Source organism: Colius striatus, chromosome 8, assembly GCF_028858725.1.
Source record: "Colius striatus isolate bColStr4 chromosome 8, bColStr4.1.hap1, whole genome shotgun sequence".
In the NCBI taxonomy this organism is placed as follows: Eukaryota; Metazoa; Chordata; class Aves; order Coliiformes; family Coliidae; genus Colius; species Colius striatus.
This window is the reverse complement of record NC_084766.1, coordinates 27,733,533-27,759,559: the sequence shown is the minus strand read 5'-3', so window position 1 is coordinate 27,759,559 and position 26,027 is coordinate 27,733,533. Positions and strand designations below refer to the sequence as shown.

General features: G+C 37.4%; 1 protein-coding gene across 2 annotated transcripts in view; it reads left to right on the top strand.

Moving 5' to 3' along the window:
- Window positions 1-26,027, top strand: part of LOC104550109 (VPS10 domain-containing receptor SorCS1) — a 297,789-nt gene that overhangs the window by 176,489 nt on the left and 95,273 nt on the right. For both annotated transcript variants that reach the window (XM_062000965.1, XM_062000964.1), the window contains one exon: window positions 13,539-13,612. In XM_062000965.1, coding sequence (XP_061856949.1) covers window positions 13,539-13,612 — 74 coding nt within the window. The remainder of the gene's footprint in view (window positions 1-13,538; window positions 13,613-26,027) is intronic.

The window sequence follows — 26,027 nt, the reverse complement described above, 5'->3', positions numbered from 1 at the left end:
GACATTTTGATTGTGTTCAGTAAAACTGGAAAAAGACCAAAACAATTTGCTGAGCTCCCAACCAGGTTAAAAGAGTGCAACATCTTATCATCTAGTATGTAAGCATTTATACAAAGTAATTTAGTGGTGTCTTTTTGTTTTATACGTGATAAATCTCTGAGAATCTGAATCTGATCAATAAAGTATTAGCTGAATTGTTCAGGTTATACATGTAAATATCAACACAAAAAATGGATTTCTATGATGTTTTCCATTCCTTTTATAAATGTTAACTCTAAATTAGGCTCGTTATTACTGTAAGACGGAGAAAGGAATCTAAATAAGTAGGTTAGGTTATAAAATGATTTTATGGGAATTTTTGGAATAGAAGTTTAGTCCTGTGTCTTGATCTCAAAACCAGTATCCTTCCAAGATTGTACTTTAGTATCTTTCCCAATGGTGAGAAATGCATCTTACCTGCCTATTGCTTCCTGTAGAGCCAAATGCATGCAGTATTTTTCACTCACTCCTTTCACAGCTTTTTCTAGAGTGTACTGTGATTACAATCTGTTCAGAGGAAGGTGCAGATTAAATTATTTCTCAGTGTTTTTGTAATTAGACAGAGTAAAACTGTTTCTCTTCTCCTGTGGCTGTTGGATTCTCTGGACTGATATGAAACTGAACAGAATCTGATCTCTGACGTCTTTTAGGGCCCATTGGAACGAAAGTTACTGTGTGTTAGTAACAGGAAATTTATTACGTGAGAATCAATGAAACTTTCAGTGGTAAATTTATCAAATAAAAGTAGGATATAGCAGAAAATGAGTTTCAACTGTTGTGATATTCAGCCTACTCAGGAAATAATTATGAATTAGAGTCCATACAACTAATGCTGATCTAATTTATGGTAAATGACTGCCTGCAAGTATATTGTCACTATTCCATAGCAAACTCCCACTCTTCTTCTGCAGAACCCTAAAAACCAGTATAGATATGAGAAAAAAGGGCCTTTTTGTACATAAACCTGAATTTATAGGTTTGGTATTGGGAGTTGTGTGTATGGTGTGCTTTGGGTGAGAAGCTTCAGGCTGTGTGATAAGATTTCTTTATGTTATGGCATTGATTAGGAAATTGAAGAACTGTTGGTAATTGAATACTGCAGTTGCAAGAGAATTGTGTAGCAAAAAGTCTGTAGATCTGTACCAATTAACTCTAAAATAGAATTTAAAAACTACTTTGTATGGGTATGAGTCACAGGCCTAATTTCTACTTTGAAACCTAGTAGATACATTTTTTTAATTTCAATAAGCTTTGGCCAAGAACCATAGAGGGCAACCAATAGGCAAAAAGTATTCATCAGCTTGGACTAAATTAAACATAACTCAAACTAAGGGTCAAGTTCAGCCTCTGGCTAGCTGTAAATGACTCCCATTGGTTTTGTGCTTGTATATCTAAAGGCAGAATTTTCTCAGAGTAATTAAGGGGTCCTGAAGGTGTTTAGATAATTGCAATGGGAGCTGTGGGGTGGTTTTGAACAAATAGTGCTGCTGTTTTTCTATCTCACAATCTTGTGCTGAGACCGTATTTAAGGAAAGAGAAACTCATTACTCCTTGGATTCCATGCACTGTGTGCACACTGACTAAGAGTCATACAAGGAAGAAAGGTAAATATATATGTACATGGTAAGGAATTTACATTTTGATAACACTGGTTCTGATGCCACTGACTGTGACAGTTTTGTGGATGGAGGCTGTAAGCAGTAAGTTGGATTTTGACCAGTTAGAGTTGTTGCAGTCATTTAGTTTTACTGCTGACAGTTAGGAGGGAGGTGAGTATCCACTAGAAAACAGGCTTACGTCCTTCTAGTAAGCCATATCATTGTTGTCATCCATATGCGTTTTGTAATTTCAGCAGGTGGGACTGAGAGAATCAGGTGGTGAATAGAGTAAGAGTTGGAGAGACAGGAATTGCTTTGGATCTGATCCGTTTTTATTCTCAGAAGTTGTCCATCCAATTCAGGACTGATGAGGGTAAAGCCAACAGTGCCTGTCTCTTGTTGCAATTGTAATGAACAGGAAAATGGGTCACATAGCATCATCCCTCAATCTCTTCACAGCCCACTGAGTCTATCACTATGATAAGTACTGGAGATCTTTTTCTGTTAGGTTGAATAGGGATTTACTCAATGGTAGGGAAATCTGTGTTAACTGAAGTAATTTCGTGTCCCAGTTTCTTGGGTGTTGCATACGAGTGAATGTGGTTAATTACTGAGGTTCAGCTGATGAGCAATAACTCATTAAGCTTCAGTGACTTGGTTGCTTTAGTTCACATATCTTTCCCTTGTGTCTCTGCCTTGGGCAGCAGGCTTGAATTACCACTGTTGACAGACCGGTCCCTTATTCAGTTGTGACTTTTTCCTGCCAGTCTTGAGAAAAAGAAAAAAAAAGAGCAGCAAACCATCTGCTGCCCGCACTAATTGCTTCATGATTGCATTCATTGTTCTGCCTGAAAGTACAGTTGTTACATGACTGATTCTTACCACGTAATTGAAGAACTAGTGCATGCTTCTCCTGTTTAAGAGGAGTTACAGATCAGGAGTAAAGCATTTCTTGTGAGGCAAAAGCTTGTTTGAGGTCTTGTATGTGTGAGCTCTCGTGGGTTTAATCAGCTTGCTTGTAGGATGAGGGGCTGTATTTTATGGAAGTATTGCTTATGTATTACTATGTAATCTTCGAAAGTGTTTTGCTGTGTAATCAGAGGATGGAATATAAGGGCTCCTACTTCATGTGGAGACATCTTCTGTTATTCAGATGGGTCAGACGCACAGAGAAATGGTTAGTAATCAGCCATGAATAACATAGCTATTTGGAGAGATGAAATAGAGGTGAAATTGGGAAACACAAGTCAGATGGGCGAAATGCAGGGTTGTAATTGCCCAGCTCAGGAATAAATGTGCAAAGGCACTCAAGCACCGAAAGACAGAAACACAGGCTGAAAAAGCAGGTTTAAAATTAAGTTACTGTTGTAGCTTCTCCTCTCTCATTTTATATGAACTCTTGAAAATCAAGGCACCTCGGGCTAAAGGAGTTCTGTCAACATAGTACTAATAAATGAAGATGTTTACATTTCCTTTTTTTTGTTTTTCCTCTTTTTTATTTTGACCTTTCCTAAATATCTGATTCCATCTGTCTGCCTTTATTTTCCATGAGTGTCAATGACTTAGAACTGATACTTGGCTGTATAAAGTGCTGAAGTTAGCAAATAAGGATTCTGTTGTTTGTGAGACAACGTATCTTTTATCATCAAACCATGTCATCCTGTTTGGTTGCCCACATGAAAGGAGGTCCACTTCTCATGCATTCAAGTGGAAGAGAGGTGTTCCTATGTCAGGGATGATGAAGGAACCACTTAGAATAGAGATAGGGATGCATACAGCCACAGAATGTCAGTGTGAGGGAACAGGACAACTTTCAGTCACATCTATCTGTGTGTTTGGTCTAGTGCTTGTGTCTGACAAGTATCTTTTGTAGATGTAGCCAGCATTCACTCTTGAAAATGTGATGGACTATTTGGTATGCACTTCATAATTCAACCTAAATTATTCTATTTACACCCTTTCAATTTCAGTGGCAGCAGTCACTGCATGTATAGACCAGAGAAGGGAGAATAAAATCCAGATTTATTTTATCAGAAGTTACATTGTAGGCATTTTTTTAAAAAAATAGCATCAAGAGACATGATTTTAGAATGTTGTTTTATCCACATTGCTGACAATATTTAGAGGGCTATTCACTTGGGCTAATGTTAACTGAGGGAGGCTAATCCCATCTAAAATTAATGGAGAGGAAAAAAAGCTTCTCTAGAGTGGTAAGCATTAGCCACTTTGAATCATCCTCTGGAAAAGCCAATCTCTTTTGACAGCCTATGGACACAGCCAGGGAGCTAGTTTACATAAAGCTAACATTAGCCTATGTGAGTAACTCCCTTTTTCCCTATGGCATTCCTCCTGCAACAGCTACACTGTTCATGCTAATATTTGGGGCACCACTAATCAACCAAGCCAGTTTTCCAGAAGAGTTGATTCTTTTTGACACATATTGTTGAAGAGGAAAAGTGATAAGGAATTTGCATGTTAAAAGCTGTTTGTCCTAACCTTTGCAACACTGGACTTTCTGCACAATGTTAGATATCCTTCCTGGGTTACCAGCACTTGTGTCAGGGATGGAAAAGGCCTTCCACACAGAGGCTATGTGAATGTGAGCCCCTATTTTGAAGACTTTCCATATGGTTATGTTTCTTAGTGATTAGTCATGCACAGAAACATCCGTGTTTGTAGCTAGCATGCCATTTGTGTGAAGACCTTAAGCACAGGCACCTGTTATGCATCCATATAACACATCTTACCGCTTTTTGCAAATATGCCTTGTTGTCTTGGCAATTGAAATTGACATTTGGTGGAAACAAGAATCATGAAAATGACTGAGGAAGGGACTAAATTATATATATCTGGCTGTTATTTCATTCTCTCCTTTCTTCTCATACAATCAGTTCCTCAGCATTATCTCCTCAAGAATAATTGTATCAGGTTATATTTATTGTTTTTTTTGTCTAGAAGATAGTGTACAAACTATATTGTTAAATATACTTTACTTATCATTAAATATACTTTGTTAATATATCCATCAGTCTTTTACACACCTCACTAAGTATAATGTGTTGAGGCCACAATTTAAATTAAAGAATGGAATTTGAAGTGGGAAGAATCTCTATAATTCTTTCCTCCTCAATTAAATAATAAAAAGGGAAAGCAAAAAAAAAAAAAAAAAATCAACTATCAGGGCCCAGTGGTACTCTGGGCCAGGAAAGACTCTCAAACAGTAATCACTGTGCTCTTTACAACTGACTGACTCATCTTTAGGCAAATCAATATGACCTTGCTTATCCATCTGTATAAACGTCATCCCTCTGTACCTCTAGAGAACATATTCTTTTTCTACTTTGGGATCATTGGATACCTACTTATAGCTGTAGATGCAAGATTTTCTGTGCTCTGTATAACTCCAGTTTTCCCACTTCTATGAAAAAAATTACTTTTTACCTTTTCAGTGGAGTTGGACAGTTCACTGGATTAGGAATAAAGAATCGTATTCCATATCACTAAGTCTGTTACTGATCTCTGTGGTGTTGAGCAACTCCTTCACTTTTCTGTAGATGACTCAGTCATCTTTCCCTTCTATGTTATTTATTGTCACTGTACTTTCTAGTATGTCTCCAGTTTCTCATTGTGCCTGTCCAGAGTAAATTCACTCAGAACCATGGATTTCAGTATAATTCAAATGATGAACAATAATGATTTATTCTTAAATTTAAAGCTATGCATGTGTGCATGAAAATTCTAACACTTTGCCCTAGATTCTGCTCTAATAAGCCTTTTCTGTTCCATTCCTATTCTAATACGATACTTAAACAAAAATGCATTCAATTTGGTTATCTAAACAGTTATGAATCCACCTAGTAAATTTACAGCATGACAGAAGACAAGTGCAAGATACTTTGTTACCTGTTACAGAGATAGTCTTTTTTAGAAGGGAAGGAAATTCACTTTGAGTACAACATACAAAGTGGAGTGTTAGTCATCATTCCTTGGAGTTGAGACTGGATGCCTTTCCCAGTGGTAATCTGGTTCAGCCATCAGTTGTTGGCCTGAATAATTCTCTCTACTGCTTGAGTTGGTGGTAAAGATTCTGCAGCATATGTTAGGAGAACAGACTGCTCATACTAGCGGTTCCTTCTGGCTTTAGAATATATATGCCACACATATTCCTTTAAATATATGCTGTTTCCTATCACTTTTTTAGTATGTGAGTTGAGTGCACTGGAGACTTCATGCTAATATAGTTGCTTGCAAACTGCCACAAAACCATCACACCAGCTGATATGGCTCATATTTGAGAACGTGTGAGGAGTTATTGAGGGATGGGTAGGAAGAAAGCTGAGGGTCATCTCCAGGATGCTTTGATCTATTGAACATGCACAAAAACCCCTGATGCGTTACACTCATATGGAACAAGTCTGCATGACAGCAGTGTGTGGTTCATCAGCAACTGCAGCCACAGAGACCTCACCGATATCTGAGTTGTCTATGAAACATATACAAAAGCTTTATCACCTCTCAGCCTTTGACTGCTCTGAAGAAGGAATGCCCTGTACAGTAATTTCTTTAACTTTTAATGTACTTTATTTGATACCTAAGCAAGCTGAACTGGATGCATGTTAAGAACATGTATGCATCCAAGTGCCTGTTCATTATTTCTCACTGGAAACTTCTTTCCCACTGTGATAATATTTTATCCACCAGATAGATGCAAAGGCATAAGAGTCTGAAAGATCATGAAAGACTACTGTATATACCTATATCAACATGTTCAATCTGAAGTCCTTACCTGATGCACTGACCTCATCCTTTTCTGCAGACTGGATAGAAAGAAAAATGCAAGACAGACTTAAACTGTAGTAGTAATCCACGTGATGTCTAGCCTATTGCTCTTTGCTTTCCTGGAGGTTTTAAATTAGTTCTAAATATAGTCTTTCACAGTTGAATAATGCTTGAATAATGCCCTTCTGAACAGTGAGAATAATCACTGAAACTTTGTAGAAGATTAGAATTTCTTCAAATACACCTGTAGTGATAGTAAAGTACAATTTATCAGCAGTAAACTTGTTCAGTGTAAATCAGTGGGAATCAGAAGAAGGACTTGCCTGCATTTGTTTCAAATTATACTATCGCATCTGCAGAAGTAGTGTTTATCCAGTATCACTTTATTATCTTTTAGCTAAAGCTAAGTTGTGCTTTTGGAATATTGTACTCTTTGTTGAAATTGAGATAAATTTAAAACATTGATACTGAAGAGGAAAAGGTGACTTCAAAGTCCTTATATGATTCACCTGTACAAAATCTGTGGCTTAGATGCAATGTTGTTTTGGGGCTTTTCATGTGCGAATACACTATATTTGAAGGGGTAAGGGTGCAACACCATGAACAGGGTTAGTTTCAGTCATCTCATAGAAACACCAGGAAGTGTAAGAGGCAAGAAGTCTACCTATATGAAGAAACTATCAGAATGATTGACCAGCAGGAACCTTCTAAGGGAATTAGAGGTGAATTTGAATCAACTTCAGTGCTTTTGAAGATGTTCTGAGGTAATTTTCCAGTTGTTTTTTCAGGTCACTACTGTAGTGTAGATTGAATTGCTTTGGTCAGGTCTGTGTCCAGGACGAATGAGTTGAGCTTTCATGGAAAGCAGAAGTGAAAGAAAAAGGGCTTTTTCTTTTGTAAATATAATACCAAAGTTGGTAAATTCAATCAACAAATAAACTTAGATTCCATGCTATATTCCATTATAAATTCTGTAAGGAAATTTCTTATGTAAAAGAAAAATTATGGGAAGTACAAGCTTGTACAAAGTATTTCCTTCGTGTCACTTCCAGCATGCAATGTAAATCATCTTTTCTATAGCCAGATTCAAAATTTCCACGTGCATGATGTTTTTTCCATGAGATGATATCAGTACATAAAATTGGATATCCTTATCAGCATAGCATGTGGAACTATCACATGATTCAAGATCAGTATGTGAAGAAGCATCAGAACCAATTGTTTAATCAGAGTATCCAGTTGGTTTAAATGCTGAATGATGAAACATCATGGACACTCAGGGTCAGTTGTCTCTACAGCAACTTGAGTAGACATTAAAATGAAGCTGAAGCTATGAGGGACCCCACATGTGACAGAAAGCTTTGGATGGTAAAATTAATCTCTTGAGAAGAGAAGGGGTGATGGCAGATCTTGACTAGCATAATGAACCTTCAAGTTGTATCAGAATTAGTGGGTCATTCGTGTTCTTAGTAGTTGATATGTGCAACCTTGCTCTCAAAGTCAGATGTTACTTGAGGAAATATTTATCTGTCTTCTTTGATGATATATAGATTAATGTGAATGTATGGTTTTAGTGTGGTTTGATGATTAAGCAAGTAGCAGAGTTACTCTCTGGCTCTGACACAGAGCTTGTTGGAACTGAGGAGGAGTGGGGACTGCTCTCTTTAAGACAAGTTTTCATTTACTAGCAACACCTGGTTGATACCACGCTTTCTTATGCGTCAGGATTCAACAGCTAAATGAAGAATTCTGTTTCCTCATAAAAGCCATTTTTTTGGCTGTGAAAATCTCAGGGAAATCCACTGTTTGTAAGGGAAAATAGTAGTGCACAGTACAATTTTATTAAAGTGCATGTCCAGATGCAATATTCATGAAACTGTTAGCTCATTGTGTTTCTCCTGAAGATGTGAGTTTATATCGGAAGGTCTCACCCTAATTTAGTCAAACCCAGGTAGACAAGCAGTGTCATCATCTTATACCATCAGTGATTACATCAGAATGTCTTATGCCTAGAGAACATCAGATTCTCAAAGCTCATATTTTAGCTACTTGTTTTGAAGTTTTAAAAATTCATATAGGCTAATAAAAACCTAAACCAACAAAGGCAATTAAGACTGTCGATGAATTAAAGAGATATGAATCCTCAGTGTCATTTGTTTTAGCTCCATAAAAGTGAGTGAAGATCTGATATTTCATAGCACTGGTGACTCCCACACAGTCATTTTAGGAGAGGTGTTTTAAGGATGAGTCTGTATATTATACATCAAAATTTCTCTGTAGTTTTTCAGTGGAGATATGCAACATTTATCTGCAAAATTCTGAGAAGAATGTTTTCTTTACAGGAAGTTTCTGTTTATTAGAGACATTGCTCAGTAAGACATGTCCATTGGAAGAACTGTTAAAGGAACTTAGTACCTCCTCAGTCATATAGGCTATGTATGTCTTAAATATAACATGCAGGTTAATACCAACTGTGTTGATGTTAATGTTGATTTTCAAATGTCATTTTATTTCAGTTCAGAGGCTTATAAAGCATAAGATATTGATGAAAAATGAGAAGAATGGAATCAATGGTATCTAAATATTTTCTGAGTCTTACAAACTATGGAAAGCTGTTTTTGAAGCCAATATAATGTGGAAATCTTATGGCAGAACCATTGTTTTGTCTTATCAACACTTCCAACAGTAGCCACCTTGTTCCAGGGGAAAGTACAAAACTCTCAGATTGCAGTGCTGCTTTGTGGATGGAAACCAAAAGTGTATTATAGGTAAACAAAAATATAGAGGATTTTTTTTTTCCTTTTCTCCAGTAGACACTTGTTATTGCAGATTTAATGTTGCAGTCTAGATCAGTTGAATCAAATGAAAGTCCAGTTATTCTAGAAACGAACATTTTGGAAAAATATCCTATTTTCTCCATCTGTTTTCTGGAAGTTAGTTATATTGTATAATGCAAACTGTCAAAGTAAATAAACCAATCAGGTTTGACAAATTTCTGTTAAATATTTTACTTTCACTAAGAGTTTTTACATACATCTTCTTCATCAAATGCTTTGGATTTTTAACTGTAAACATTTCTAAAATATTTTGGTTTTCATTGCCATTTTTGTTGGATTGTAGGAAATTTATTCTCAGTTACAAATAATATTTTTTGTTCTAAAAAAATCTATATATTAAAGCCCGTTTTGTCTGTCTCAGACTGAAAATGTTATCAATGAATATAGTCCAAAATGCAAAAAAATGTCTCATGCCTAAAATTAATGGTGGAAAGATCAGGAAATTAGAAGGAAAAGATAAGATTACCTGGCAAATGTGTCCTGCTGTTGCCTCGATATCCTAAAGCATTTGAAGATGAAGCTTACACTATCACTACAAAAGACATGAGCAGCTCTTATACTTACACAGATTGGGAAACAAATAAGAGAGGGTGAGTTGCACACAGATATTGTTTGGTGTAGATAGGAAAAGGGATTCAGTTTTCAGCTGTCAGTTTGCTCTAGAAGGTAGTAGTGTCTTTCTGAAGCTGGGGGATTATCTTGTGGTTCAGAGAGTTTATTTGAATCCCTGCTCAGCTTCAGAAGGTGTTTGTGACTTTGGGACAGTTTTTTCTTTTCCCTTGTATTTCTTTCTGGTTTTCTGTCTAAAAGAGATGTGCTGTAGGTTTCTACTTCACAGAATATTAAGATTTAAAAAAGAAAAACAAAGCCAAACCAGAGTGCTAATAATTAGGTACTCAGGTGTTGCACAGAAAAAGAAATATACAAGAGAAGAGGAAGCAAGAAGAGAATTATTCCCTGATGAACAAAGATCAAACCTGAGAGATCAATACAAGATTTGTACTTCATAACACTTTTGTCTCAGTGAAAAAAGAAATGTCATATAACTACTTGGCCCTCAGACAAAAACATACATTGAAATTGTAATAGGTTCTTTTGCTGTTCGTGGTTGAAAGAGGAGTATAGAAAAGAACATTATCTAATTTCAGGTTAATAATGAAAATTGTCATCAAATGGCAGTGCTTGCCAAAGAAAATAAAATGTCATCTGTGAAGGGACTGAACACACAAGTCTGTCACGGAAAGTCCCAGGAGAGAGAGGGCTTTTATAACAACAACAAAACATGATTCTGGATTTACAAAATAGCCATGCAAGCACTATAATTGCTAAATGGGGAAAGATAATCCCAGCTGTATCATAACTGATCCTTGACAAAAACCTAGCCTACAAATATTTCTTTCTTTTTTTTTTTTCTGATTGAACTAAATAAACTCAAAATAAAATGAATGATGCTTAGAGTAAAATAGCTGAAAAAATCCTTATTGCAAACATTTTTTCTTCTTTTTACGGGGAGTGACAAGTAAGGTAGGGGATTCTCCCTGTGCTAAAGATACATTAGTGCTGCTGTGAGTCAGAAAGATTGAGATCGGTGCTGCGATAATGGCAAAGGAGGAAAAAACCTTCTAAAGCCTGATTATTAAAGTGTCTCATCAAAGACAATGAGAACTTTGGGCATGGGTTCCCAGGGAGCTAATATTTTCCTTTGAGAGCTGTTGCCTTTTCTCATGTGCTCTCTCCAGCTCACTGGGCACTGGCTTCTAATTTGAGACACCAATCCTGACAGTAGAATTGCTGTATCTCTTTCCTCCCTTTGAAACAAACTTAGGAAGTCTTACATTTCTCCTCTTTTTACCTGAATAGTGTGTCTCATTCAGGGCACAAGCTAAGGGAAAGCAGGGCTCCCTGGGTGCTTTACAGCATTACAGCTTCTGTTCTGCTGGAGGAGTTGTCGGATGCACCTGGTGAACAACCCCTCAGAAGATTTGTGCTGAAAGAGCCGGAGGGAAGCTGTGGCACTGAGGCTGCTCAACCACCTGGCACTGCATTAGGACTGCAGGCATAGAGGAGGGTGCTTTACAAACACAGAGAAAGGTTTTGCAGGCTGTAATTAATTCACTCTGTTACTATCACCAGCAAATTCAGAGAGGACATAACCTACTGAAAACTGTGCTTGGGGATATCAGAGAGGGAGTAGGGCAAGAGAAACAAAAGAGGGAAAACAAAATTTACTGTGGTGATTTCAGCCACCAATGTGCCCAGAAAGCTTGTATTTTATATACCTCTGGTCTGGAAACACAGAGGTGTTCACTGCTGAGTTGTTTGGATTATTCCCTGTTCTTAATTAAAGGATGTTCTGAACTTTATTAAACCTTAAATTACTGTATGTCAAAGACATATTACCTGGCATGGAGGAAACTGCTTTGCCATGAAAGGGAAAACATTGACACAGGAGAGATAAATTGACAGTAGCTTATTGTTATTACATTTTTATTTTTGCTGCATTTACAAAAGCAGGTCTAGGAATTGATTTTGAATATGAAGGGGGAAATATTTCTCCTGTAACAGTAAATCTCTTGATAGGTGACCTCAAAGCACTTTGCAAAAATCATTGTTAAATGTTCCAAAAGATTTTCTTTACTTTTCAAGACCAAAACTTTTCCTTCTAGTAATGGTCTCCTAAAGTTTCAAATAAAAATATATCTAGAATCTTACGCTTAAGGAAAAGTAACAGACTGGCCACTGAAATTTTAAAAGTGGATGCATTTCTTTCCATAGAGTTACACTATTTTTCCTTTTCTTACCCTCATTATCTTCTACCTCCTCTGCTGCCTTCTCTTTCTCTTCTTTAACAGTGTTCAAGAGAAAGGGAGATGAGAAAAAGAGGGGAATTTTTAACTTTCATATTTTAAAGTATATTTCAACGTATGCCAGTCTAACCAAGAAACTGTTGTAATTACTTTCTTCATGTCCTTCCAAGGTTTTACAGCAGGGAAGCTGAGGTTTGTATTGGAAATGTAATGCAGCGTAAGAAGTAGATCTCAAGGTGTCTTACATCCCACTCTCATAATTCTTAAAATACATTCAAACCACTTTTGTGATCAACCCAAAACTTTAAAATCAGCTTATTTTATTTTCAGTCATTCTCACAGGCACCCATCTATTTCTTCCCTGCCAACCACTGTCACTACTCATTAAAAAAACCAGTTTGTCGAGGTTTTTACATAAAGTTTCAAATTGTTTGAATTTTATGCAAAGTCTTTAAAGTGATGTCATGAAAATGTAGATTATAGTTCAAAAAAATAGGATGAATCGGCAAGAAAAGTATATGGCTGACTGCCTTTCAGTGCTTCCATGTGAGAAATCTGAATTTGAGTAAAGCAAAAGAAATACAGGACCCAAATGATCCTTCCCTCTATGATCCTTCTGAGAATTGCCTGATGGCTGCATTTATGGAGAGCAGCTGTTTGTAAGTGCTCTATAACATTAACATTTGTGTATCATTCCACAAAGACATGTCAAAGTATTTATAACACCTTTAACACACCTTTTTGCTGACCTTTCTCAGTATGGTTTGATATTTATCATGGGAAAATTCTCTGAAATGATTGATGTATTTGGATATTGTTTGTGTAACCAGACTAGGAGAAGATGTCACATTGTTTGGAGGAAGAGAGCAGGAGCAACAGGAAAATTGCAGATTTCCATTGTACAAGTTACTTGTGCTATTTAAATTCATTCTGTCCTGCAAGAGAAGTCTGGACATGTTAGAGCATTTCTTTTTTTTGGTGTCAGATTGAACAAGTTCTCTAGAGATGGCTACTGGTGTCTGGAGAGAAAATGACCTTCTAACAAAATATCAAGAAAGAAAATGTTGTATATCTGTTGTCAGAGCTAGGTTAGGATATCAGCCTCCTGTGTTATGCTGTACATTTGATGTCCACCACAAGTTTAAAAAAGTAAAAGGCAGCCTTCCCACACTGCACAGTTTTATTACCAAAGAGTGTTTCAAAAAGCTAGGTAATGAGTTTCTAGTCATGACAGATTGTTGGGTGTACCCATACAGTGATCTGTTAGGTAATACCAGTTGGGTCCCATATCACACAGCTCAGCGTAGTCCTTGCCAGTAATATGTACTGCAGACACTTTTCAGCTGCCTCACATGTATCTCTTTGAGACAATATGAAGTAAAATTCCAAGTCTTGGAAGTGATACAGGCTTTTCAGATAAATTTCTCTGTTATCTTTGTGTTTTACTGTGATTTGTGACTGTTTGTTTTTGTCCTCAGTTATTCAGTTCAGTGGAGTTTGGCAGAAGATGGCTGCTTCTTCATGAGGGAGTGGCACCAAACAGGTTCTACTGGTAAGAGCAAAAACCTCTTCCTCATTTCCTAGATGTGGCTTCCATGGATGTGCAATGGGGGCTTGAAGGCAATGTGGCTGAATGCAATCTGCACTGCTGATATGTTGAGATTAATTTAGAACTGATATAAAAGGGACATTATTCCTCCTGCTATGTCCTTGAACAGCACTTGAAAATGGAGTCTTTGATCTAAGCATCATGCACAACTGAAACATACTAAATGATATTCTGAAGAGTACATTGATTTGGGAGGGGAAGTTCGTGGTTACCTGTGAACGTTTTCAGTTCAAATGCAACTCTATTTGGCATAAGCTTGTTTGCTTTTGAAAGAAACACAAAGAGAACAATCCGGTCCTGCTACCAGTGGTGGCCAGAGACTGAAGTCTTGGAGGCTTTGGGTGTACTAGCATTTATACCACAGGTAACAGTGGACATTCTCCAGTATCTTATTTTGTGCTTTTAACTGCAGTTAGACTTACTTCAGTCGTTGGAAGTGAGAAAGTTAACAACCACTGAACTAGGCACACATAGTTCTTCATTTTGAGCTTAAATCCTTCTGCAATATTGGCTTCTAAGCAGCAATGCAATGTTTCCAGTCAGATTTCGAAGTGTGTGAATCAGACACACTTAAGTTCCTCTTGATAAAACTCTGAATGTCAGTTACAGCAATGGCAAAATGTTTGGGAGTTTGATGCCTCAAAGTATCATATCTTTTGTCCCTGATGCAGGTTAACTCTCTGCTGCATTACCTTATGCTGTACATTGACCATAACCTACGTAGTTATGATAGAATTTGAGTATTTTGCAGTTTTTCATATATTACATGTCTGTAATGAATGATTTGATTTCACTCACATTCAAACACTTGCAGTGGCCACAATCACTAAAAAATAACCCCTGGATGTAGATCCAAACTTCATTTTGCAGTTTTCACTGCTAGCAGATTTCTTTGTATTGTGTCGTCTCCTTTAGTTTTAGCCATCACAGATTTACCCAGTCAGTGGTTCTGGTGCACCTATTCTCTTCTCCTAACTCTAATTGCAGGCAGATCTCTTTGCATTTGCTTTGCATAGCAATGATTTGCATGCCCAGTATAAAGCCCTGTAACCACACTTACACATTTCAAATACTTACCTGAAACACCTCCATGCTGTCATTGAACAGCAATTAATGTAACTTTGACTTGTGAGGAAAAAAAAGCTCTGGAATGAAGAAGACACTGGAATGTTTTCCTGCTAACATGTTTGCTGTAGTCTAAATCAAAGATAAGTTTTATTTTTTTTATTTCTCTTTTTGCTTGCACTGGTGTAAACCTGCAAGACTCCTCATCAGCTCTTTGTGGAAGTAGTAGTCCAGCAGAAGTTGTCTCATGTCCTGTGAGGCTGTCCTTTAAAAGAGAAGCTTTTGATAAAATCGACATTCTGAAATCAGAAGCAGCTGAACCAGATCATTAAAATGAGACTCCTAGGGCAGCTTTTAAACTATAAGTTTGTGCCTAAACCACAGATTTTGAATGTATCAAGATTCAGGAGTGGTGCAGTCAAATATTGTCTTTTAATTTACGATAGAAGTAAGAGGTTAAATTTACTTCCAAAGTTCAATTTATATTTGGTCTGCAAAGGATATACCAGCGATTTTGTTTGCTACTCCTGCTTTTTAATCCTTTCTCAGAACCTTTGTTAGCTGAAGCTTTCACAAACTAAATTCAATTTTTAATTCAAACTTGGTTGTGTATGTCTGTATAGACAGGTACATATATATATTTATGTCACTTCTATTTCTTTCCTACATGACTCCTAACAGAGTTTCAAAATGTCAGATGCAAACACACGGCCCCACACATCTCTTGTTTTTGTTTCTTTTTCTGGGCTAATAAGAGCAGAAAGTCCTAGAAAACTGAAGACCCAGTCTTTGAGACATTCAACAAAATTGTACTCACTGAAGAGGGTCAGAGAGCTGGAAAAAGTGGCTCTGTTCCTAGATCCTCATGTCCTGTACTGGACTCCATGTCTTTTGAAGTTTCCCATCGTTACTTACAGTAGTAGCTTGTTGTGAATTGAGCTGATGGATGCCTGCAATAAGAATAATGATGAAAATGATCATTTTCCCTTTCCATGGAACTCAAACTTTGAAGGCCTCTTAGAACATGTAAGAGCAGTCAGGCTTGGAGCTTCAAAGGCAAAGAGTAAGTTGAAAAGATGAAAAGATGTTCCAGCCACCCATCTAATTCCCTACAGCCATAAACAAAGCATGAAACTGAAAGCCTGTATTTTCACCTTGAACAAAATGTCCCTTGCATAACACACCTCGGTGTAAGTTAGACTGTACTTCAGCTGTCAAAAGTAAAAGTATTACAACTTGTGGAGTCAATGTTGCATCTCATTGTGACTTATTTAACATCAGCAGCAGCTAGGACAAAAAAATAGTTAGCTGCAATTATATGGACTGTTTCTCCTCAAAACAATCCATTGTAGAAGATAATGTTGTGCATGTGTAAATAGGAACATATACATCATGGAGAGCAACACTGGGCATTTCTATGTATTTCCATTTCTGTGCAGCAGGTACTGGAGGACAAAATAGGCACTGAAGTGTAGCCTGTTACACTCAGAGTGTGGCCACTGCTGATTCCTGCACAAGAAAAGCAAAAGGGAACTGGGACATGAGAGGGTGCAGACGTGCAGTTGAAATCCAACTTCTACTGCAACATCTCTATAGCCAATGCTGATGTATGAGTTGAGTAGAGCCTTGCACCATGTCCTGTGGTTTGGTTGCATTAAAGAAAAAAAAAAAATCAAAAACATAATTATACATTTTGGCTTGGAAATATACAGAGTATAATCAACCTGAAAAGTCAGAAGATTGACTTTCACTTGTTCTTAAGAGCAAAAATGAACAGTGAAGGAAAAGGTCCTGAAGTCACAACTCTTCAAGAAAAGCAGACTGTGGGGATACTCTCTTGTTCCTACTGCTTTGTCTAAATAAAATGGTTTTGAAGGATTCAACCAGGACACAGCTGTATTGTGCAGAAAATGAGGGCTATAATATCTGTGGAGAATAAGGACTATATTCTGACATCTGAGGAAGGCTGAGGAGTTGCTTTAATAGAGAGTGCTTCCAGGACGATCCAAACTAGGACTTTTCTAAGATCAGGAAGACACAAAGTAAAGCCTTTGACATCAGGCCTTCTTGAGGCTGCATTTATTTAATGCTGCTTCTTTTGACAGGGACAAGACATCTGGAAGACTTTAAAGGATTTAAAGAGATTTGAATGATTGATGAAAGTGAAGATGCTTTTTCTTGATTGCTCACTGATATTTTAATTGCCATTTTACTCTGTCATGGTATTGTAAATGGTTTGTGGGTTGCTCTAAGTCTTGTGAATGAACATCATTGAGCTTGCTAGTTTTAGTCTTGAGAAGGCTCAGACTGCAAAATCTGTCAGAGAAAATAGTGTCTTTTACAGCTGTATTTTCTATATCTGATTCCAAGATAATTTTCTTTATTACTTGCTTATTTTTGGCTGTTCTGGGAAACATTGCCTCTTACTACCACTCTAGAGAAATTTAAACCCCTGAAGAACAACATTAAAGCAATCCGCTGTTGCCTGCTACATATCTCTAAGAAAACACTCTGTGTAGAGACAACTGATCTCCTTGTAACTCATATGTATTTTGTATTCTTGTATCCTCTGTTTCATTAAGAGGAGTCATTAGCATGAAAATAGAGTCTTTGTTTATTCAAAGCTCCTCTGTTGCTCTTTTTTCATTCTTCTACTTGCAGCTCTAAGAGATGCTCTAACATCCACACTTGCAATGAAACAGATTATAAATCACTCTGTGGAGGAAGATTTCAAATGGGGGATGAGCAGATAAAGTCAAACCTTTAAAATGAGATGTGGCTGTAGTTTTCTTATCTTAAAAATCAAATCAGAACAAAATAAAAGGAGGAAAAAAAGGAATGTGTAATTCTCTACCTCATTAAAATGTTGTAAGGATACATTTGTGCTAGACAGGCTTTAGTGATGGGCTACTGTAAAACTGACAGCTCTAATAATTGCTATAATTTGGGTATTTTATCACAGATCTGTTTGCATAATCCGGGTGTGTGAAAGTGGTATACTGAGGGAAGTGTAGTCCACTTGGAGAGTCCACTGTATGTTAAATGAAAAGAAACCACAGTGCACACAACCCCAAGGCATTGAAGTTCTGCACTGTGTCAACAAGTTTCATGGTTTTTATCATGTCACTGTTAAATATACTGTGGCAGAAAAATCCATGAAACTTATCAAGGTGCTTAGTAGTTCCGGAACTGTGCTCTTCTGAAAATACCCTGGCTATTATGAAGGGGTATTCTAAGTGATATTAGTCCAGCAGGGTAAAACAGAAACTACAAGTTAATATACAGCGATTATTGCTGATAGCACAGTGTACACTAATGTAAATGGCTTTAGGGGAAGAGAATACAGTATATGCTAGTTAGAAGAGTTGGGTAAGTGTTTTATCTAAATACTTCTGGGTTTGTTTTTGTGATATTTGATGATTTTCAGCATACATTCATATGGAGTGTTTTTGACAGCAAAGGCACTGGATTGTAGTGAACACAAATGTGCACACAGTGTATCAGTCATATTGGGAATTACTTTATTTTGTTTATTAAACCACTCATCTAGTCAAAGTTCAATAGTGATATTTTGAATCTAAATATTTGTGACCAGTATGCAAAAAAAAAGTAGTCAAAGTACATATAGGCCAATATGCCCAAAATACATATGCAGAAACCACTCATTAAAGGCTGTATTTTTATTCTGGTCCTCAGATCAAATCATGCCTTGAACTAGATTTTCTGAAAGTCAGTAAGTCTAGATATCACAATTAGAACTAGCTCTAACAAACTTTCAAATAAAAGGTTAAAAAGCTTATTAAAATATCTGCAAAAAGTAATTTTGTTAAATCAAAATGACACATTTTCTAAGAGGATTCTCAACTAATTTTATTCATAACCTAACCTTGAAAAAATTAGGGGGCAAAAAAGAAATAAAGCCAAATAAGACTGTTTTAAAAACTAGCATAAAATGAACACTAGAAAAACTCAATAAATTATATCATCAAGCTATAATGATTAACTGGGTCAGTGCTATTGATTTATTTTTTAATTTATTTTGAGCATAACACACGGTAAGTAGGAGAAATAAAAAAGAAATACCACTCCATACTTGCAGAAAATTAGATAGCTTTAATGATGAGAGAACTGGAACACCTCAGCTATGAAGAAAAGCTAATAGAATTGAGGTTGTTGAGCCTGGAGAAGATAAGACTCTGGGGAAACCGTATTGTGGCTTTTCAATACTTAAAGGAGTATTTTCAATACTTAAAAGAAAAATGGAGAGACTGGTGTGGGGACAGTAGTTGTAGGGCAAAGGGTAACACTTTTAAAATTAAAAAGGATAAATTTATATGAGATATCAGGAAGAAATTCTTTATCATGGGGATGGTGAGACATTTGTCCAGATAAGTCATGAGTACCCCCATCCGTGGAAGTGTTCAATGTCAGGATGGACAGGGCTTTGAATAACCAGATGTAGTGAAAAGTATCTCTGTCCATGTCAGAGGGTCAGACTAAATTATCTTTAAAGGTCTGTTCCAACTCAAACCATTAAATGTTACTAAGATGATTGTCTTAATAGATAAAACATACAGCTCAAGGCTTTCACACGCTATATAGGTGATACAGGCTGATTAGAAGTAAAGACATAGCATAATGTAGGGTCGTGTGTTAATGATTCCCTGAAGAAATGACAAGAGATATGTCAGTTTTGTGAGAGATGTTTCAATGTGTCCACTCTGTCCTGGTTTTTTCTAAGTATGAGGCAGAGAAGAAAATGAATGCAAACATTATAAAAAAGCAGCCAACCAACCTTTCCCCTCAAACAATACAAAGATATGCACACACACTGAAAGGGAGAAAAAGATAAACTGGTGAGCAGCTGGGAGGACAGGTGAGTACATGGGGCTATATTTGTGTTTCTTTTATGGGCAATAGCAAAGAAAGTTAATCTTCAGAGTAGAATTATAGAGTATATATCTTTTCTTTTCCAGAGGAGGCTAGAGACTGTATTTTAAAAGCTCTGACTGTGTTCATTGGAGCAGCTGAAAGAGCTGAAAATCAAGAGAAAAAAAGTGTCAAAGCCCCATTAAAATCTTCATTATATTTCAACAGTTGGAGCAAGCTGGGAGATCTGTCTCAGTGTTCTTGTCAGATTTTGGCGTGGTGAGATTTGCACCCCCACCCAGGTGGGCTGAGGCAATTTAAATGGCATGGTATCCAGGCTGTTTACAAATGATACTGTGTATTGTGGAACAAGACCTTTTCATCACTGCAGGGTAACTGCTGGAGGCTGACAGGGAAGATGCCAGTCAAAGGGCACTGTGACAGCCTGTCCAGAAAATCATCTGTTTGATCTAACACATAAGCCAGACCCAATGAGTTGAAGCATAGTAGAGATTTAATTTAAAATACATGTATTTTATGGCTTAAATACGGTGGAGATGGGCACGTGGCAGAAGGGTGCATCACAGGGCACCCATGACAGTTTTCAAGAGATCTGAATTAAGAAGCTGACTGATGGGGAATAACAAAAGTAGTGAATTTTGCTTGGTTTCTGGATTTTGTGTGTTTTGTTGAGGGGTTTTGGGGGATTTCTTTTGGGTTTTTTTTTTTCTGAATTGAGCACCACACACTTGCTTCCAGCTGGTTTTGGCTTTGGAAACCAGTCAAACTGAAGGTCCAAGCCTCTGTAACACGCACTGCTATTACCTTGCTATCATTTTTAGACAGCTTTATGGCTGCCAGTCTAAAGATAGAGATGAGCTTCAGGCAAGCAACACTGCCAAGGACCACAGTGAAGAGAAATCTGCAACCATAGCCCTTACCATGCTGCTACTGCTACCATTACTGATAGTGAGTAACACACGTTAGAGCTCTTTTTCAACATTCAATGCTCCTGACATTTACCATTTTGTCACCAGAAAGGTCAGTTATACATCCTGCCCAGCCAGAGTGTAAGGAAGCATACTCTTAGTTGACAGTGTTCACTAAAAGATCCCACTGGCTTTTCAATGGATTTAGGGAAAACCTCTACCTAAAGTTCTCAGACAGCTGGACCCTACTGAAGCTCTGTCTTTTTCGTACAAATGAAGGCTGAAATCTCTCAGATTTATCTTGGGAATTAGGATTTTATTCCTGTCTGGCTTCCTGCAATACAAACTTGACAGCCTCGTGTGGGTCAGGAAGGACAGAAAACAGACATGCAGCATCCTCTTTCTGATGTTGTTAAAACACCATTTAGACTGGATTTATGATAAATTTTAGTTCTTAAGAAACTGAGATCCAGAATACATATCTTTCTTCCCTAGACAAGGTTGAGAAAATTGCTCACACACAGCAGAGGTTGATAGCCCTCTGATCTTCTGAGTCTATAATAATCAGATATCCAGCTCCCAGTAGTGTCTTGAGAGAACCTGTAACTTAGCAAGATCAAGATTTTTCAAAGCAAAATACAGCTCCTCAATCCCAAATCCTTAGTTTGGTAGAATTCCATCGTGTGAGAGAAAAAGTGTTCTCAATCTTATTTGATTATTGTGGGGACTGAGATGAAACTAAAGATAAAACAGTAACTTGAATGTTCTCCTAAAAGTCATAACTAAGTAGAATCTTGACCATTTACCATTTACCATTTACCATGTTACCACAGTTCACTTTGCACTCTTGCTGTAAATGACTTCCTGGCCTCCTCCAGAGCATGCTGACTGGGCCACAGCACTACAAGATGCCAGTAACATGTGTCTTAACACAGTGCAAAACTGTAATCCTATTAGATCGCACTAGAAGAGAAGCAGTAAAATAGGTAGATTTGGCCCATTATATCAAGGAGCTGAGTTCAGAAGCTATAACTAGAGGATACCTTTCTCCTTCTCTCCCGTCAAACCAGTACAATGTCTTAAGTTTCTTACAAAATAGAAAAAAGTCGGTGTAGGACAGAGGACTCTGAAAATCAGGATCCAATCCTGGTAACTGAATTTTGTCATCTTAGTTTAGATATTCATTTTATGATGTTCCTCCCAACCAGTGTTACCAGCAATAGCTATCTACCTCCCTGAGAATTAACATCCTTCTATTTCAGAGTTTTAGCCAAGTTTTGTCTCTGGAGCTTCTCACAGAGATCTGTGGTGTTAATGCAAGGGGAAAGAAGGCTTGGTTTGCTAATGTCCTCAAAGCTGTATGGTATGTGTATGCCATGAGGTGGAAGACCGTGGATAATCCTGTTCTAGGGTTGTGAAAAATGATGGTGAGAACAGTGACTTCTCATGGCCTGGAAATCACACCATTACCCCCATTTGCCTACTCATCTATTTTAGTGTTAACAGTCACCAGTTTTTTTGATTCATGTTGTGAGGTGGCACAACTTTGGACTTTACTTGGACTTTATGCCAAGCTGGACTTTACTCACTACGTTGCTATTTGTCATCGGTTCTAGAGAAAAGATGTCAAACTGGGTAAAGCGTACTGTAGAATGGATTTGGCCCAGTGACTGCCAGTTGAATTGCACAAAATTATATTATTTCATCTAATTCAACAATACTGGAAAAAATAGTCTAGAGATGTAGCAGGGAAAATCTAATTAGGTTATTGTCAGGGGAGATTTATAAGCCAGATTTAAAGAAATGAAGTGCTGATTTATGCCTGTCTGGGGTCTGGCTCTTTGTTTTAAAACATGTCGCTAGAATATGGTTAAGAGGTATTAAAGCTAGAAAGTATGTTCCAGGAATAACAAAATCTGTAAAATTTCACATAATAGAAACTGAACTAAAGAAACCATAAGAATTCCCTCCCACACTGAGCTCACTGGGACAGATTCGCTGACCTCCGCAAACAAAGAAGGAACAGAATATCTGCAAGCTCCTTATGGAGTCAAAATAGTAGTAAAAGAAAAAGGAGCCTGGAGGATTTTCAGGCTCTATTTTTGTCTCTGTCACATAACAACTGTGTGAACTTGGTCAAATCAATGAGGTCTCTGTGCTCTTGACTAATCAGTGGAGTTTATCTATAAAGCTGCGAACAAAAATTTTCCTCAACCTCTATTTCTAAGTTGGTCTGCTGGTCTTGTACTTTTCCATAAGTCTTGGAACAAATCAGTCCCATGCAGGGAAGGTTACTTAAAGGTTGATTGTCAAGCACTTTTGTATCTTTGGACAAAAAGCTCCCTGTTCAGTGCTACATGTTACTATTTTTATGAATGGCAATTAGGATTTAGAGTGTTACACAAGCTTCGGTGACACAAAAAAAATAGGCGGTACTAGAGACTCCATGAATGTCATCTGTTGTTGTTGTTTTCATTCTATCCTTTAAAGCAAACCCAAAAACTTTCCATTCACTAAGTTGGAATAAGTTGTCAATTTTTTTACCACGAAGTGGCAAGATGTGTCCCAGGGGCAGTGGGGAAGCTGGTTTAGCATTGGCAAGATTTACGATAAGGGATTCGCATGAGTGCTGAGGCTAACAGAAGATAAATCCCCAAAGGCAAATTCTACCAATAATTGAATTACTAAGCCATTATCATGTGCTGAACAGAGCAACTTTATAGCTCTATAGTGACAGGATAAAGCTTATTAGAATATTTATGTTCATAGGACAACTTTAGCATAAGGATCTCGGAGAGTATGTTCTCTCTTCCACCTGTCTGTTGCATCCAATTAGTCTTTCTGTGTAATTCAATATATATGGAGATAGACGTGTGCTAATGTTAGGACTAGGAAGAAGGAACTGTGAAGGTCAGGAAACATCTCAATAACACATTCAGCACAGAGTCATCTGCAAAATGCAACTGGAGTCTGATGTCCAGAAAGACAATCGGGACAGGTAGCAAGAAGGGGAAGAGAGGACACAGCAGAGGTAAATGAACAATTTTAATGATGAAGGGTCAAACTGGGTTTTCCAAGCAATATGTCTCTTTTCTGTTTGATATGGCATTGCATCCACTTCTAACCTACTCTGAGTCAATGTCAAGCTCAAAATGGCCAGAATTGTATGGTTAGCGTTCCACCCACCTTAGTAGAGTCATGCTGCTATCTGTCGTTTATCTGCCATCCTTTGCTACATGAATAAATCATACCCATTTCCCCCCAAAAGATGAGAGATGATTGTAGGAGTCCTGACTCTTCACTTGTTCATTTCCTCTGAGACATGGAAAAGCTGCATAACATCTCTTTCCCCATGTAAAAAATGAACAATGTTTGCGTTGATTCTGTCTGTGAAAAGGACATAGTAGCATTTCTGTTCTGGCCTTTCATCTGGGCTCTTTATATTGAAGATTGTGTAAAATAATATTATCTTTTATTGCCTGGCTTAAAAAACCTTTGATCTTGGCTACTGTGAGCATCTATGGTAGAAGAAGCACATATGAAAACTTTGCCATCAGGTTTCTTGTGCTTGTAGCTGCAGATATAGCGTGACTATCTGAAGTCAAGTATCAAAAACCAAAGGTACACAAAGCTACTTTCCAGAATGCACAAGCCTTTTAGATGGAGCCCTTATTGTCTGGCACTTCAAGTTCTTTGTTTATGAAAAATGGTAGTTTGCAATTAAGTAAACCAAGTGGAGGCTTTTGCTCTCCTCACAATGATGCTGTTTTGCAGTTCTGAGTGGTCTGCCTCCCTTACAAGCCTCATGAGTTCCCAGCATCCATAAACCATTGCTTTTGTCCCTAGAAGTGAAAAAAGATAGAAGAGGTGAAAACCTCAGGATAACAGGGTCTTTATTGAATTTCTTTGGCTCAGAAGAGCTGACAGATCAAGGAAGCCAAGGTTTTAGAAATGTTTCAGACAGAGAGATGGCAAGGGGTTGGTCACTACAGAAATATGCCAACTAGCATTTTCTATGCAATGGGCAACATCAGGCTACTTTTGTTTGATTCAGCCTGCTTTTGAACAAGAAGATTCGTGGACTTTTCCCTGTGCTACTTCTCACGGTGGATGTAGAATCTGCTTTCAGAGCAATTACTGCCCTGCAGTAATATTGATCTGTGAAACTCTCCAGTGCAGATGACTACTGAGTGATTGATAGGGATTAACATTTTAGGAAACAACTTTGTAACAGGACTGTGGGGGTCCTACATTTTTTATAGTGTGATCATCTGTGTAAAGGCAGTGGAGTCACTGCCTTGCACTCCCTTTGGCTTTTGTAAATCCTCATTTTTACAAAAGACTTTCTTGTCCTCTTTCTTTTGTTGTTCAAAAGATCCAGACAATAGCGTCAACGAAACACAAAAAGCTAATTGCAAAAATGCAAGCACTGTTCAGCAGAAAGTGTTTGCAAGCATGTTCCTCCTGTACTAAGTTTCAGGGAGTATTATAGAGAAATTGAGACTAAAGGGATAGACAAAGTTCATGTTGACGTTTTACCATAAAGTGAAAACACAGACTACAGCAAGAAGTAAAGTTTGTGGGTGTATGAGTGACTGAGTTTTGAGAACAGATAATGAAAGGGAAGAATTAAGAAATATAAGAAGAAAGTGCTGCTGACACAGCTAATGGGAGTTGCTTGGAATAGGACATGGCAAAGTTTTGGATAGCTGTGTACTTTTAGAGAAATTTCTAAGAGAAAACAGTAACTGAGTGGATCACAGAGTGTTGTTCATCCATACCCTTGTTCTCTGCAGGGTGCTTATTTCATAAGCTATCATATGTGCAGCACTTTTCCTTATTTAGCTTGTGAAGTGTACCTTGACTGGATTTCACTGACCATGTGAACAAAAGGCAATGAAGTAGAGCAGGCAGTTATATCAAGTTAGAAACACTGACTTTAAGCCTTTGGTGTCCTCTGGAGCAAATCCAGCATGTAGTTTCCTCCTTCCGTGTGTAAAGCTTGTATTTATTTATCACTGTAGCTTTGATATAAGTTATATATATATGCACCTTAGTATGAGATGTGTATATATATATGTATAAGGTATAATGACTAAATTGGTCATTTGATCATCAGTCAGAACTGGAATTTCTTTATAATCACTTAAGTTTATTAATTCTGTTTCAAACTAATGCCATGGGCTTAACACTGTCACTTAATAATGCTGAGACTTGTAGAAGCATGTTGTCCTCCTCAGCTTCTAAAGATGATAATTTTTTTCCCCAACCAAATGAAAAAGCCAAGAAAACCTATAGTGGTATAGTTGCATGCTCCGTAGTGTTGTGGTAGATCTGATTTACATAATAAAAATCAAGATATCTGATATATATTCCAGAGTTCCTGGCATCTTGTTTCCAGTAGATGCTTTAAGAGGTAATTGTCTGATACATGTAAAAGTATATGTCTATCTTTCTACAGAGTACATTTTTCTCAGGTGCAGTATAACCAAGAT